The 13375-nt window shown below is 39.8% G+C and overlaps 1 protein-coding gene across 2 annotated transcripts in view; it reads right to left on the bottom strand.

Annotated features, from left to right (window-relative positions):
• The window catches only part of LOC133576296 (kelch-like protein 29), a 490295-nt gene that overhangs the window by 33698 nt on the left and 443222 nt on the right, over positions 1 to 13375 (bottom strand). For both annotated transcript variants that reach the window (XM_061929422.1, XM_061929421.1), the window contains 2 exons: positions 12377 to 12559; positions 9350 to 9530 (listed from right to left, as the gene is read on the bottom strand). In XM_061929422.1, the coding sequence (XP_061785406.1) occupies positions 9350 to 9530; positions 12377 to 12559 (364 nt within the window). The remainder of the gene's footprint in view (positions 1 to 9349; positions 9531 to 12376; positions 12560 to 13375) is intronic.

Below are 13375 nucleotides of genomic sequence, written 5' to 3'. Positions count from 1 at the left end.
GTATATATGTGTACAGTACATTATATATATATATTTCTAAACACATATATATATATATATATATATATATATATACATACATACATATACATATATTAACATACGTACAGTATATACATACATATATATACATATATACAAATATACATACATATATATATATATATACACGTATATATATATATATATATATATATATATATATATATATATATATATATATATATATAAATCTATTTTATCTATTGGTTTGCGTGTACATACATACACACACACACACACACATATATATACATATATATGTATATATATGTATATATATATATATATATATATATATATATATATATATATATATATATATATATATATATATATATCCAGTACAGGACAAAAGTTTGGACATGACTATTTACATTGTAGTTACTGCTTTGCACACTCTTGGCATTCTCTCAATGAGCTTCAAGAGGTAGTCACCTGAAATGGTTTTCACTTCACAGATAGTTTTGATGCCTTCAGTGACAATCTACAATGTAAATCAGGGGTATATATATATATATATATATATATATATATATACTGTATATATACACACGCATATATATATATGTGTATATATATATACACACACACACACACATATATATATATATAAAATCTAAACTGCTTTTTCCTTACACTGAACAAAAAAAAGTCATATGTTTACTGATATTTAAAAACTCTACACTCGGAGTCTAACGATTTCGCTATTTTAATTTTAATTGACTGATAGAGCACGCACTTGCCGCGCTCTCGACTGACTTTGCGGTGCAAGCGTGATGACGTCACGTTATCGATGGAGGTCCAGTAACAAGCGGTAGAGAATGGATTGATGGATGGGTGAAAAAGGACAGATAAAAAAAAGTTTTAATTAATTTGTAATTTTTTAAAAAGGCCGGATTTTGGACGCTGGCGGGCTGTATCTGCCTAGGACAGGGGTCGACAACCTTTACCACTCAAAGAGCCATTTTGACCCGTTTCACAAAATAAAGAAAAACAATGGGAGCCACAAAACCCTTTTGAAATTTAAAATGAAATAACACTGCATACAAAGTTTTGTTTTGCTTTGTGCTATGTATAAACCGGGGGTCTCAGACACGCGGCCCGCACCTTAATATGAAAATTTAATGTTAGTGCGGCCCGCAAGTTTTATATGAATGCCGCTTGACAGCATCACACTTGCTAACCCTCCCAACTTTTCCGGGAGACTCCCGAATTTAAGAGCAACTATTCTCTCGAACGTCTGCTGATTTTCACCCAAACAACAATAATAAGGGCGTGCTAAGATGGCACTGCCTTTAGCGCCCTCTACAACCTGTACAAACAGCTTGCCAGCCCAGTCACATGTTGTATGCGGCTTCTGCAGACACATAAGTGACTGCAAGGCATACTTGTTCAACAGCCATACAGGTCACACTGAGGCCCGTTTAAACAACTTTAACACTCTTACTAATATGCGCCACACTGTGAACCCACACCAAACAAGAATGACAAACACATTTCGGGAGAACATCCGCACCGTAACACAACATAAACACAACAGAACAAATACTCAGAATCCCATGCATCCGTAACTCTTCCGGGCTACATTATACACCCCCGCTACCACCAACCTCCCTCTCCCCCTCCGTGCGTTGGTTGAAGTGGGCGGGGTTTGGTGGTAGCGGGGGTGTATAATGTAGCCCGGAAGAGTTAGGGATAAATGGGATTCTGGGTATTTGTCCTGTTGTGTTTATGTTGTGTTACAGTGCGTATGTTCTCCCGAAATGTGTTTGTCATTCTTGTTTGGTGTGGGTTCACAGTGTGGCGCATATTAGTAAGAGTGTTAAAGTTGTTTATATCACAACCCTCAGTGTAACCTGTATGGCTGTTGACCAAGTGTGCTTTGCAGTCACTTACGTGTGTAAGCAGAGGCCGCATACTACATGTGACCGGGCCGGCACGCAGATAGCATGGTAAAAAAGCGGACGCGACGACATGTTGTATAGGACGTTAAAGGCATTGCTATCACGGCACGCCCTCAATATTGTTGTCCGGGTGAAAATCGGGGAATGTTTGCCCCAGGAGATTTCCGGGAGAGGCACTGAAATCCGGAAACCTCCCGGAAAAATCGGGGGGGGGGGGGGGGGGGGGGGGGGGTTGGTATGCAGTTGAGCCGCATCAGAGTGATCAAAGAGCCGCAGGTTGCCGACCCCTGGCCTAGCAGACCCAGTAACAAGCGGTAGAAAATGGATTGATGGATAGGCGAAAAAGGACAGATAAAAAAATAAAAATAAAAATTTTTTTTTGTTACTCTGCCCCACTGCGCGGGCCGGATTATGGATGCTGGCGGGCCGTATCTGGCCCGCGGGCCGTAGTTTGGGGACCCCTGATGTAAATAGTTATGAAAATAAAGAAAACACATTGAAATGAGAAGGTGTGTCCAAACTTTTGGCCTGTACTGTATATATCGTTCTTTCCCAAACAGTCCAATAACCCACAGAAAAAAAAACAACTGGTTGTTTTTCTTGATATTCTAACAATTTTAAACATTGCCTGTACAGTTAATAAATGTTTATATTGGTCACAGTTTGACCCCTGGAACAGATTATTTTCTATAGCATTTCGTCCAATCGCAGTATAAAGGGTGTTCTTTTCGTAGAACCTCAAGAAGGTTCCTGTCTGCATCTCCTGGCCAGCAGCAGGACGTTGTGGGGATGTGACTCGTGTTTATGAGCTCTATGAAATAAATAGCCGCTGATAATCTGTCAGGAATGCTGCCAAGCAGCCGGGCCCGCTGTAATTTACGACACCTGTTCCACGGAGCCCACATCGCCAACCAGCTGTTCGCCACTCGCAAATCTTCCTTCCCTTCTTCGCCTTTCACGCTGCTCCTCCCTGCAAACACGAGCGCTACTTGGAGACGCTAAGATCGTCCGGCGTGATCAAGATCCTCGTTAGTGTCTAATGACTGATGCCGTTTCCTCCACCAGGGAAGGGACACGAGTTAGGACGTGCGGCGTTTGTCAACACTGCTAATGTAGTCGCAGGGAATCCAGTCGATATTTCACAAGACAGAAATGTAAACATACCAGGAAGTCACTTACTGCTACTCCCCACTCTGCAAAATCATGCTCTGGTGTACTGTACTCATGCCAGGAAGCAGTCTGAATATTGATCTGTGGCGGATATTTGGCTATGCATTCATTACCGTCTGTTTGTTTGTTAGCAGCAAAAAAAATCATTAACAGACTTTCATGAATATTTTTAGGAGGTTGGAGTCAAGGAAAGAAACAATTACATGTTGGTGTATAACCGGTAACTGTTTCTCTAAAACTAAAATAAAAAAGAACATTTTCACAAAAAATACGTAATTGAGATACATTTCGTAGACACACTCATGTCCATCCTGCAATAGTCACAACACTGCATGATATGCTGCGATACAAACAAGGGTTGCACTTTTGTTCTTCTGAGCTCAGGAGAACGGAAACAGAAGAAAAGTGACGCTTGCATCTACGGTACACACGGAATTTGTCATGACAGTATGTTGCAATACCTCTAAAACATAACAAGACATTTCCTAGAAAAAACAAGGTTCATTTGAGCTCAAGAGATAGAAAACAAGAGACAAGCGACACATGTCATGACAGTGCATGGTATGCTGCAATGCTTCTAAAGTGAAAACGAGTTCACCAGGAAACAAGCAACATCTAAAATATACAGATGAGATACCTCACAACTGTGCATGGTATGCTGCAATGCCTGTAAAACGAACTAGAGATTCTTTCAGGAATCAAAGTTTATCTGAGCTCAGTAGATTGGAATAAAGAGACAAGCGATGCTCGCTTCTACACACGAGATTAGTCATGACAGTGCATGGTGTGCTGCTATGCCTTTAAAATAAAACAAGATTTACCTGAGCTGGGGAGAAGGTTTTGGAGACGGTGATATTTGTCACAACAGTGCATGATATATTGCAGAGCCTCTATAAAAAAGTGGTGATCTTTGTTTATCGGAGCTTGCGCCCACACTTGAAACGGAAGACAAGTGACATTTGCATTTAAACGTTAGATTTGTAAAGACAGTGCATGATATGTTGCAGCGACTTACCGTACATACACACTTGAAACAAAGACAAGTGACCTCTTATATCCGCACATCAGATTTGTCACGACAGTGCATGATATACTGCAGCGCCTCTTAAATATAATTAAGTGGTGACCTTTATCGAAACCTGAATCAATACTTGAGACAAAGGACAAGCAACGCTCACATCGACACATTCGATTTGTCACAACAATGCATATTATGTTGCAGCGCAGCAAAGACAAAATTAAGGGCATGTCCCCACAGTAACGTCTATGTTTTCGGTTGAAAAAATAAATGCGTCTCGAGTCACATCCCGGCAGAAACGTTTCCTGGGTGAGAATGATGTAATACAGTGCCTCGTCATAAGGGGCACTGTAAATAAACAAAGACACTAAAAACACCAAAGCTGTAGAAAAAGAAACAGCGCACAGACACACACTTTAAAACAGAAAATAAAAAGTGATTATGGCGGATGCACCCAAAAAAAGTAACTCTTTTGTTTGGACAGACGAGGTGAAATGACTTCTGTGCTTTACACTTGATTACAAAACTGTGAAATATCAAGAGAGTGTTGACTGGGAGTCCTGAAGATTCCTCATCCACTGAAACTTGCCTCAGTCTACAGCTTCCCTCAAGAATAGAATAGAATAGGGCTGGGCGATATGGCCTTTTTTAATATCGCGATACACGACATATATCTCGATATTTTGCTTTAGCCTTGAATGAACACTTGATGAATATAATCACAGCAGTATGATGATTCTATGTGTCTACATTAAAACATTCTTCATACTGCATTAATATATGCTCGTTTTAAACTTTCATGCAGAGAAGGAAATCACAACTAAAAAAATCACTATTTTTTTCATACGGTGTTTATCTGGAAATGTTTGCCTCGGCATTTTGATGGTGTGGGCGTGTGGCACCGAACGGAGATGTTGACATGCGGAATAAGCACTCTATATTCTCTAGCAGGTGACTTTTCAAATGATGCTATATATTAGCAGTAATGCTACTTTTTATAGCAACGCTTTCGCCCCACACTTGAAAAATTACGGTTGTCTGTTCGACATATTCCCACTTGAAGCCAAACCACCGCCAGACGATGGACCCCCTGCTGTTTTTTGGGGGAATTAATTATTCCTTCATTTGTTACCAGATTCGCACTTTCTTTCTCTCGTATTACCGCTAACATCACAGCTAACGTTAGCCATGCTGCTACCTCTTTGCTGCGCGCGGGCGTATACGTATGTGACGTATGTCGTGACAGTATGTGACGTATGTAGAAGCTGCGCTTGCTGTCTGTGGGAAGGAGACACAGGAAAGAGTGAGGAGAGCCTGTAGTGTAATGCCAGCAGCTAAAAGCAAGATATAGTAATTTTCTATATCGCACAGAGACAAACCCGCGATATATCGCGCATATTGATATATCGCCCAGCCCTAGAATAGAATATATCTTTATTGTCATTGTACATTCATTGTACAACGAAATTGTATGCAAAACTAATTTAGTGCAAATTCATAATAACACATAAAAACATAAGAACATAGATATATAGATAAAAATACAAAAAATGCTTATAGTCACACCTGCGATACTTTGCCTCTCGGAGTCTTAGAGTGGACAACGAAAGCAGAAATGCGCTTCTGCTAGGTTTAATCATACTTTAATCTTGAAGAGCTAACTTGTTATGCTACATCAGAGCTAGATAAGAGCACGATAATATAACTTTCCATGTGTTAAGTTATGATGCATAATCTTTGTGTTGGTGTGTTGCTCATATATATTTTTCTACATTTCCCACAATGCATTGCCGGTGGCCATATTGGTAAGCTTCATTTTGTAAACATGCTCATTGTTGCTGATCATTCATGCAGTCATATTATAATGCTGGCAACGTGTGCGATTGTCAGCGGAGATAAAAAAAACAACTTTTATCGCAGTCCTAATTGTATTTCTGGACAGAGGGAAGCAGCTGAACAGAAGAATGAACGGCAAAGGCGAGCATGGATTGCTGCAATCAACCAATCATATGTGACGTGCTATGGACAACTTTGTGTTTATTTGGATCATTTAATTTCAGGTAATCAGGAACATTTTGTAAATACAAATGAATCTAATATAAATGACATTCACTTTGCATTAACTTGTTGTGCTTGTTCAAATAACTTTGATTTGGATACTGTACTCCCTTCTCTCATCGGACTGGAGCCTCCACATAAAACAAAAGTGTAGCGATGTGAGAACATTATTCTCCCAATCCTGCCTTAGAGTCACAGTGTGCTGAGATGACCTTAGATTGGTTATCCAACATAATTCAGGGTGTCAAACTTGTGTTGTATCATTTCTGAGAGTGCATTACTCTAGCCTTGACGACACAACGTCCACTGGGTTTTTACAGATAAACATAAACGTCAAGAAACCATCCACAAACAAACCGGTCATAGCTTTCTAGGCTCTCGGTGAACAAAGCTTACTCCTACTGCTGGCAATGCATTGTGGAATGCTTCAGCAAAAAATCGTGAGCGCACTATTTCCTAACATAGTGTTTGCAATGAGGTGATAATACATCATAAATTGTTGACATTGTTTACTTAGACAGACGACAGCCTCAGAGGGTACAGAATGAAGGGAAAGTGTCCAAAGGAGGTGCAGGCAAATGGGAAAAAAAAGACGACAATGTTTGATATATTTGTGTTTATATAGATTAATATGTGTAGTCTTGCATTGTTTGATTCTGTATGTGCACTACTTTAAGAAGTGGATCTTGTCCAATAAAAGAAAGTACGGAAATGGCTGTCATTATTTACATCACACACACAATTCACCAACATCGCCTTTAACAAACGCTACATTCAAAAGTTACAATATAATTGACAGTAGTACATAATAGTGCAGTATATAACGGTAAAACACTGGTTTTAGCAGTAGTGTACAATAATAAAGGAGACAACAACTTATTCTTCTGGTACCTCGAGCTTCACATTGTGGTAGTATTTAATGTAATATGACGTGCGTATTGTTATTATTGTGTACTGTATGTAGAGTTGGTAGATAACAAGGTTTTGTTGTTATAGTGCTAATACATCACAATCACAGCTTTGTTGTTTATTTTGCTGTTGTTGACGTGCTTTCTCCCTTTTACGGTCACGTGACCGGGACGGGGCGGCAACATCATCATTCTCTGGTACTACTAGCGGCTTCTTTCGCCGCACGGAAACGACAAGGTGTGGGTTTTCAGACATTACCTCTCTGGAGCCTTTTCTCAAAAACGCTAATTTCAGACCACCAAGAATGACGTTTATGTGGGGATAAAAGGCTGAAACGATACAAATCTTTACCGTTTCCACCTAAAAACTTTCCTGTGAGGACAGGCCTTAAGTGGTGACCTCTGTTCATGAAAACTTGCGTCTGCACTTGAAACAAATGACAAGCGGCGCTCACATCTACACATTAGATTTGTCACGACAGTGCATGATATGCTGCAGCTCCTCTAAAACCATAAAGTGATGACCTTTGTTTATCGAAACTTGTGTTCACACTTGAAACAAAGGAGAAGCGAAAGTAACATAATACAAAACCTAAAACCAGTGAAGCTGGCACATTGTGTAAATGGTAAATAAAAACAGAATACAATGATTTGCAAATCCTTTTCAACTTATATTCAATTGAATAGACTGCAAAGACAAGATACTTAACGTTAGAACTGGAACACTTTATTTTTTGCAAAAAATAGCTCATTTGGAATTTGATGCCTGCAACATGTTTCAAAAAACCTAGTAAAAAAGACTGAGAAATTTGAGGAATGCTCATCAAACACTTATTTGGAAAATCCCACAGGTGAACAGGCTAATTGGGAACAGGTAGGTGCCATGAGATGGGGCAAGGGTCACCACTTTGTGAACAAATGCGTGAGCAAATGGTCGAACAGTTTAAGAACAAACTATTGCAAGAAATTTAGGGTTTTCACCATCTACGGTCCGTAATACCATCAGAAGGTTCAGAGAATCTGGAGAAATCACTGCAAGGCCGAAAACCAACATTGAATGCCCGTGACCTTCGATCCCTCAGGTGGTACTGCATCAAAAAACAACATCAGTGTGTAAAGGATAACACCACATGGGCTCAGGAACACTTCACTACAGTTTGTCGCTACATCTGTAAGTGCAAGTTAAAACTCTACTTTGCAAAGCGAAAGCCATTTATCAACAACACCTAGAAACGCAGCCGGCTTCGCTGGTCCCAAGCTTATCTAAGATGGACTGATGCAAAGTGGAAAAGTGTTCTGTGGTCTGACGAGTCCACATTTCAAATTGGTTTTGGAAACTGTGGACGTCGTGTCCTCCGGAACAAAGACGAAAAAAACATCCGGATTGTTCTATGCGCAAAGTTCAAAAGCCAGTATCTGTGATGGTATGGGGGTGTATTAGTGCCCAAGGTACGGGTAACGTACACATCTGTGAAGGCACCATTAATGCTGAAAGGTACATACAGGTTTTGGAGCAAAATATGTTGCCATCCAAGCAACGTTACCATGGACGCCCCTGCTTATTTCAGCAAGACAATGCAAGCCACGTGTTACAACAGCGTGGCTTCATAGTAAAAGAGTGCGGGTACAAGACTGGCCTGCCTGTAGTCCAGACTTGTCTCCCATTGAAAATGTGTGGCGCAATATGAAGCCTAAAATACCACAACTGAGACCCTGGACATCAATCAAGAATGGGAAAGAATTCCATCTGAAAAGCTTAAAAAATTGGTCTCCTCATTTCCCAAACTTTCACTGAGTGTTGTTAAAAGGAAAGGCCATGTAACACAGTGGTACTGTGCCAACTGTTTTGCAATGTTTTGCTGCCATTAAATTCTAAGTAAATGATTATTTGCAAAAAAAAATTTTGTTTCTCAGTTTGAACATTAAATATATTGTCTTTGCAGTCTATTTAATTGAATATAAGTTGAAAAAGATTTGCAAATCATTGTATTCTGTTTTTATTTACGAATTACACAACGTGCCAACTTCACTGGTTTTGTACATATGAAATCTGTCAAGATAGTGCATGGCATACCTCAATGACACTAAAATTTGAAAAATGAAATCCTCTCGTGAAAAAGTGTTAACCTTTGTTAATCAGGGTTCAGAAGACAAAAGCCACGTGTGTGCATCCATAGTCACGACACGTGTCTGGGATCTGAACTCGGCTGGGTGTTACTCTATTAGTTAAGGGTCAGGGATCAGCCTACCTCTCCACGTGGTCCAGATTCCCTGAAATTCCCAGGCCTCCGATGGCGTAGAGCTTTCCGTCGTAGACCAGACTGTTGTGTCTGCAGCGAGCCACCGTCATCCGGGACACCAGATTCCAGTTGTCCAGCAGCGACATGTAGCACCACACGTCTGCTAGCATCACCCCGGACTCCGTTCCACCTGGAAGTAGCCCAAAGATAAATAGTTTAAAAACAACAGTTTCCACAACACGCTGCTGCGAGGGTGAACGAGGTTAGCAGCAGGAGCTCGCTGATTGGCTACCCGGAACATCTCTGATTTCCCCAGCCGGCTTGTCCCGACTCCTGGCGTACACGAGCGCGCTTGTTCCCGTGGCCAAACACACATTTACATTTATATGGAAAGAGAGCAGGAGAAAAGGAGGAAACAGTCAAAGACAAATCTCAGCACCTTTCCAGCGAGCGGCGTCAAGGTGAGAGCGCGACGCCCGTACAAAGTGGGCACAAATGGACCGTGGAGGGAGAAAATCCCGTGGTCGTGAGCGACTGGAGAGGAAAAAGAGCTTCACAGCAAGGGAGAACGGTCGTCCTTTTCCACGCTCTTTAAATATTTGACAAAAGTCGACAAAGACGCTTTGTTTGACTTTGTCGAGTTACTGCACCGCTGCTGCCAAACCAGGAAAGTAGCTTGGTTCTACCATAATGCTCAAATTGTAAGCACCATACAAAAAGACTATCTTCATTAGCTTCCTCCAATATTTGTTACTTCATTAGCAAGATTATGCAAAAACTACTGAATGTTTGTCAAATGAAAGGGCATGGCCTAAAAGAAAGGCCATGACTTGTCTTTTAGTGCAGATCTGAACAACAGTGCACATGGTAAGTTTTCTTTTTGCTTTTACTCTATGAGTGTGGCCTTGGAGGAGGTCTGTGCTCGAATGCCAGGTAATCATGCTTTAATCAACATCATGTTTAATCAACATCTTCGATAGCCAATGAGTATGATTCCCAATAAAGCTGCCTTGTTGTAGAAATGCTAAATTGACAGTCATTATTACTTCCCTCGAGGAGTTTTTTCTCTTGTATCAGTTTGTTGTTTTCTAGTTAGCAGGATTTTTTCACAAAAGAGGAAGAATGTGCCCTAAGGACAACGCCAGTACAGGGGTACCTCAACTTCAGAGTGTTTCAATATGAGAGCTGTCCCTCACCGAATTGTAAAACAAAACAAAAATTAAATTACGAGCATGCCCACCATTAGTTGGCGTAGTGAATAACACAGTGAACCCTGCAAGATGGTCTTATTTGCTAGCGTTAGCTTATAGCTAGAGATGGACATAACTTTGTTTTCCAACCATGGGAAGGAAGAAACTGAGTGTGAAGGACAGTGCTGAGAAGAAGTGGATGATATTTATTAAGTTAAAGAAAGAAAAACATGAGTGTAGCTAGCTAATTTTGTCAAGCAGTTGGAGCGTAGCACTACTGAAGCAGCATGAGTCGATAACGCCAGCTCAGGATGTTAAAATAATATCTAAACGGTGGACATTTATCCATGAAAATATGGAGAAGCTGCTGACGGTGTGTTTGACGGAGAAGCAAATGGAAGGAGATAGCGTAGAAGTCCACTCTCCAAGGTAAATGATGTAAATTGTTATTACAATACCCCACAAAACTACTGTAGTTGTATGGATCCAAAAACACTGTCAGTAACATTTGGCCTAAAAAAAAAACATTGCCAAAACCAAATAAATACAAAAAATGCAGTATTTTTAATGGATATTGTTTGTATCATTATTTTCAAAGCCAACATTCATATTTTTGTACATTGTTATTGTTATTGTTACTGTCAGGTTTTTATTTTAAACTTTTCCTTTTTCACATTTGCTTCTCTTTTTTACGGTTTCAAACTAACGATAGCTGTTTGACCTGGGGACCAGGTGCCTGTGGGCGGAGCTTACAACACATTTACCCAGAAGCAGTTTTATTAGACTTTGACTTGACTAAAACACCGTAGAAGAAGACGGGAGGACCCAAGGCGTTTAAATCAAGTTTAAAAACATTTCAAAATATGAAATTATTAAGCAAATGTTCTAAATCTATCTTGAGTAGGCCTTTGTGTGTTGCAGTCGGCAGATTTATCTCCTACTCACAAATAAATCTTAAAGATAATATACAGTATACTTTTATTACTACTTACTACTTTGTTAGTTTCAAAATTGGTTTTAGATTTACATTTCAGCAATAGGAGGTTGTTAGGATAACATATGTTGTTTAACGCCAGCATAACAATGCTTGGATTCATTGTTATTTTTAACTTGAGGCATGATTCTTTTTACAAAACAAGTAAAATAACTTAACTTAAAGCAATTATTCCTATTTATTTCTTATGATACAGTGTGTGGAGGATTTATTATATGATTGCTTTATTCGTTTTTTTAAATTAAATGTAACATGGCAGTGAACTTTCAGCTTTGCTCACTTGATGATGATGTAGTTGGACATGTTTACCGCCAGAAATACGCTGGAAACAATCCAGATGATGTTCCAGAAAGACAGAAGTCTTTCTTGTTAAAATAAATACAGCAAAATCACAAAGTACTACTCAGATATTATTTTTTATAGATGTTTCAATGTAATTGTGAATAGAAATGTCTTCTCTAAAAGGCCAGCCTTTTTAAAAAAAAAAAATATTTTAAATAATCCCTTCGCTTTACAATATAGAGTTGATTTTTTTTTTTCATTCTGTTGGAAATGGTTGTACTTTCAAATGTACATGTAAATATTATTTGCAATGTCATTTAGGATAGCTGAGTGTGTTCCCCTATTTTGTATTATTTGCAGTCATATAAACAATACTTTTTATTATGTTGGTTAACATGTAGGTAGTAGTTTCACTCACCTGAGAAAAGAAACCATCAGGGCACTAACTAGCCGCAGCAAGTTAGCGTTAGCACCAAGTTAGCGTTAGCACCAAGTTAGCGTTAGCACCAAGTCTAGTTTATTCATTCCGCCAACGAGACATGGTCAGTGAGGTCATTACACGGAGCTTACCTGACAGGTAGATGTTGTCGCCGGCCGAGATGACGCTGAAGAACTCGCGGTCGTAGAAGGGCAGGCTGGCCAGCGGGTACCACTTGCTGTTCTGCGGGTTGAAGCAGGTGACCGCCGTCAGGGAGCGTTGGCCCATGCCAATGGCCTGGCGTCCCCCCACCAGGACAATGACCTCGGCCACACCTGGTGTACAAAAAACAGAGGTCAAGCATTTTAGGTTTGACCAAAAATATGTTTTTAATTTGATGCAGCTATTAATAAATGTACTTATTGTGAAAACTCACGCATGTTACTTTCAATTCTCTAACTCAAAGAACCTTGTTGTCTGAGATCAGCTAATATACATTCTGGGTATTTTAATACGATTTAGAGTTAATAATATAATATTTTTTGAGAGTTACAACAAGAAAATTATACAGAATGGGTGGAATGTTTCACGTTTTAAGTTTACACGACAGGTTTTCCCCTTCCCCCTTCGATGTAGCCCCAATTTTAAAATTCAGTGGCGGGCCGTGCGTTTCCCACCTTCAGTGATGTCCGACTTCAAAGATTACCTCTCAAAATACCATCATTGATGTCACCACATGACCATTGCTGGGGAAATACTGTACAGAAACACATTTACGCACTACTTCGCATTGAATCACATCAACGGGTTATTTTCTGGCGCATTTAAAAATCAATTAAAACGCATCAGCAATTAAAACACATCTTATGTGGTACTGTCAAAATTAAAATTGCAAAAAACATATTAAACGTGAAAAAATACAATATTGGAACTCACAATTTGTAGCACTTATTCGACGCCGTATAAGCCAGTGGTACCCCTCGTCGTCGGCTTATTCGAGTGGAAATGGTGAGCATTTCATCGCCAGAACAGCTGAGCTAGCTTCCGGTGTTGTCCGACATGGTCACACAAGATGTAGTTTCTCTTAAGTATCCTTCTTCAAAATGGCCTTGCAAATATATATCTGCCACCTACTCAACGTTTTGTTCTCC

Source organism: Nerophis lumbriciformis, linkage group LG34 (genome assembly GCF_033978685.3).
Source record: "Nerophis lumbriciformis linkage group LG34, RoL_Nlum_v2.1, whole genome shotgun sequence".
NCBI classification, from domain to species: Eukaryota; Metazoa; Chordata; class Actinopteri; order Syngnathiformes; family Syngnathidae; genus Nerophis; species Nerophis lumbriciformis.
Note: the sequence above shows the minus strand (reverse complement) of the source record. Positions and strands in the feature narration are given on the sequence as shown.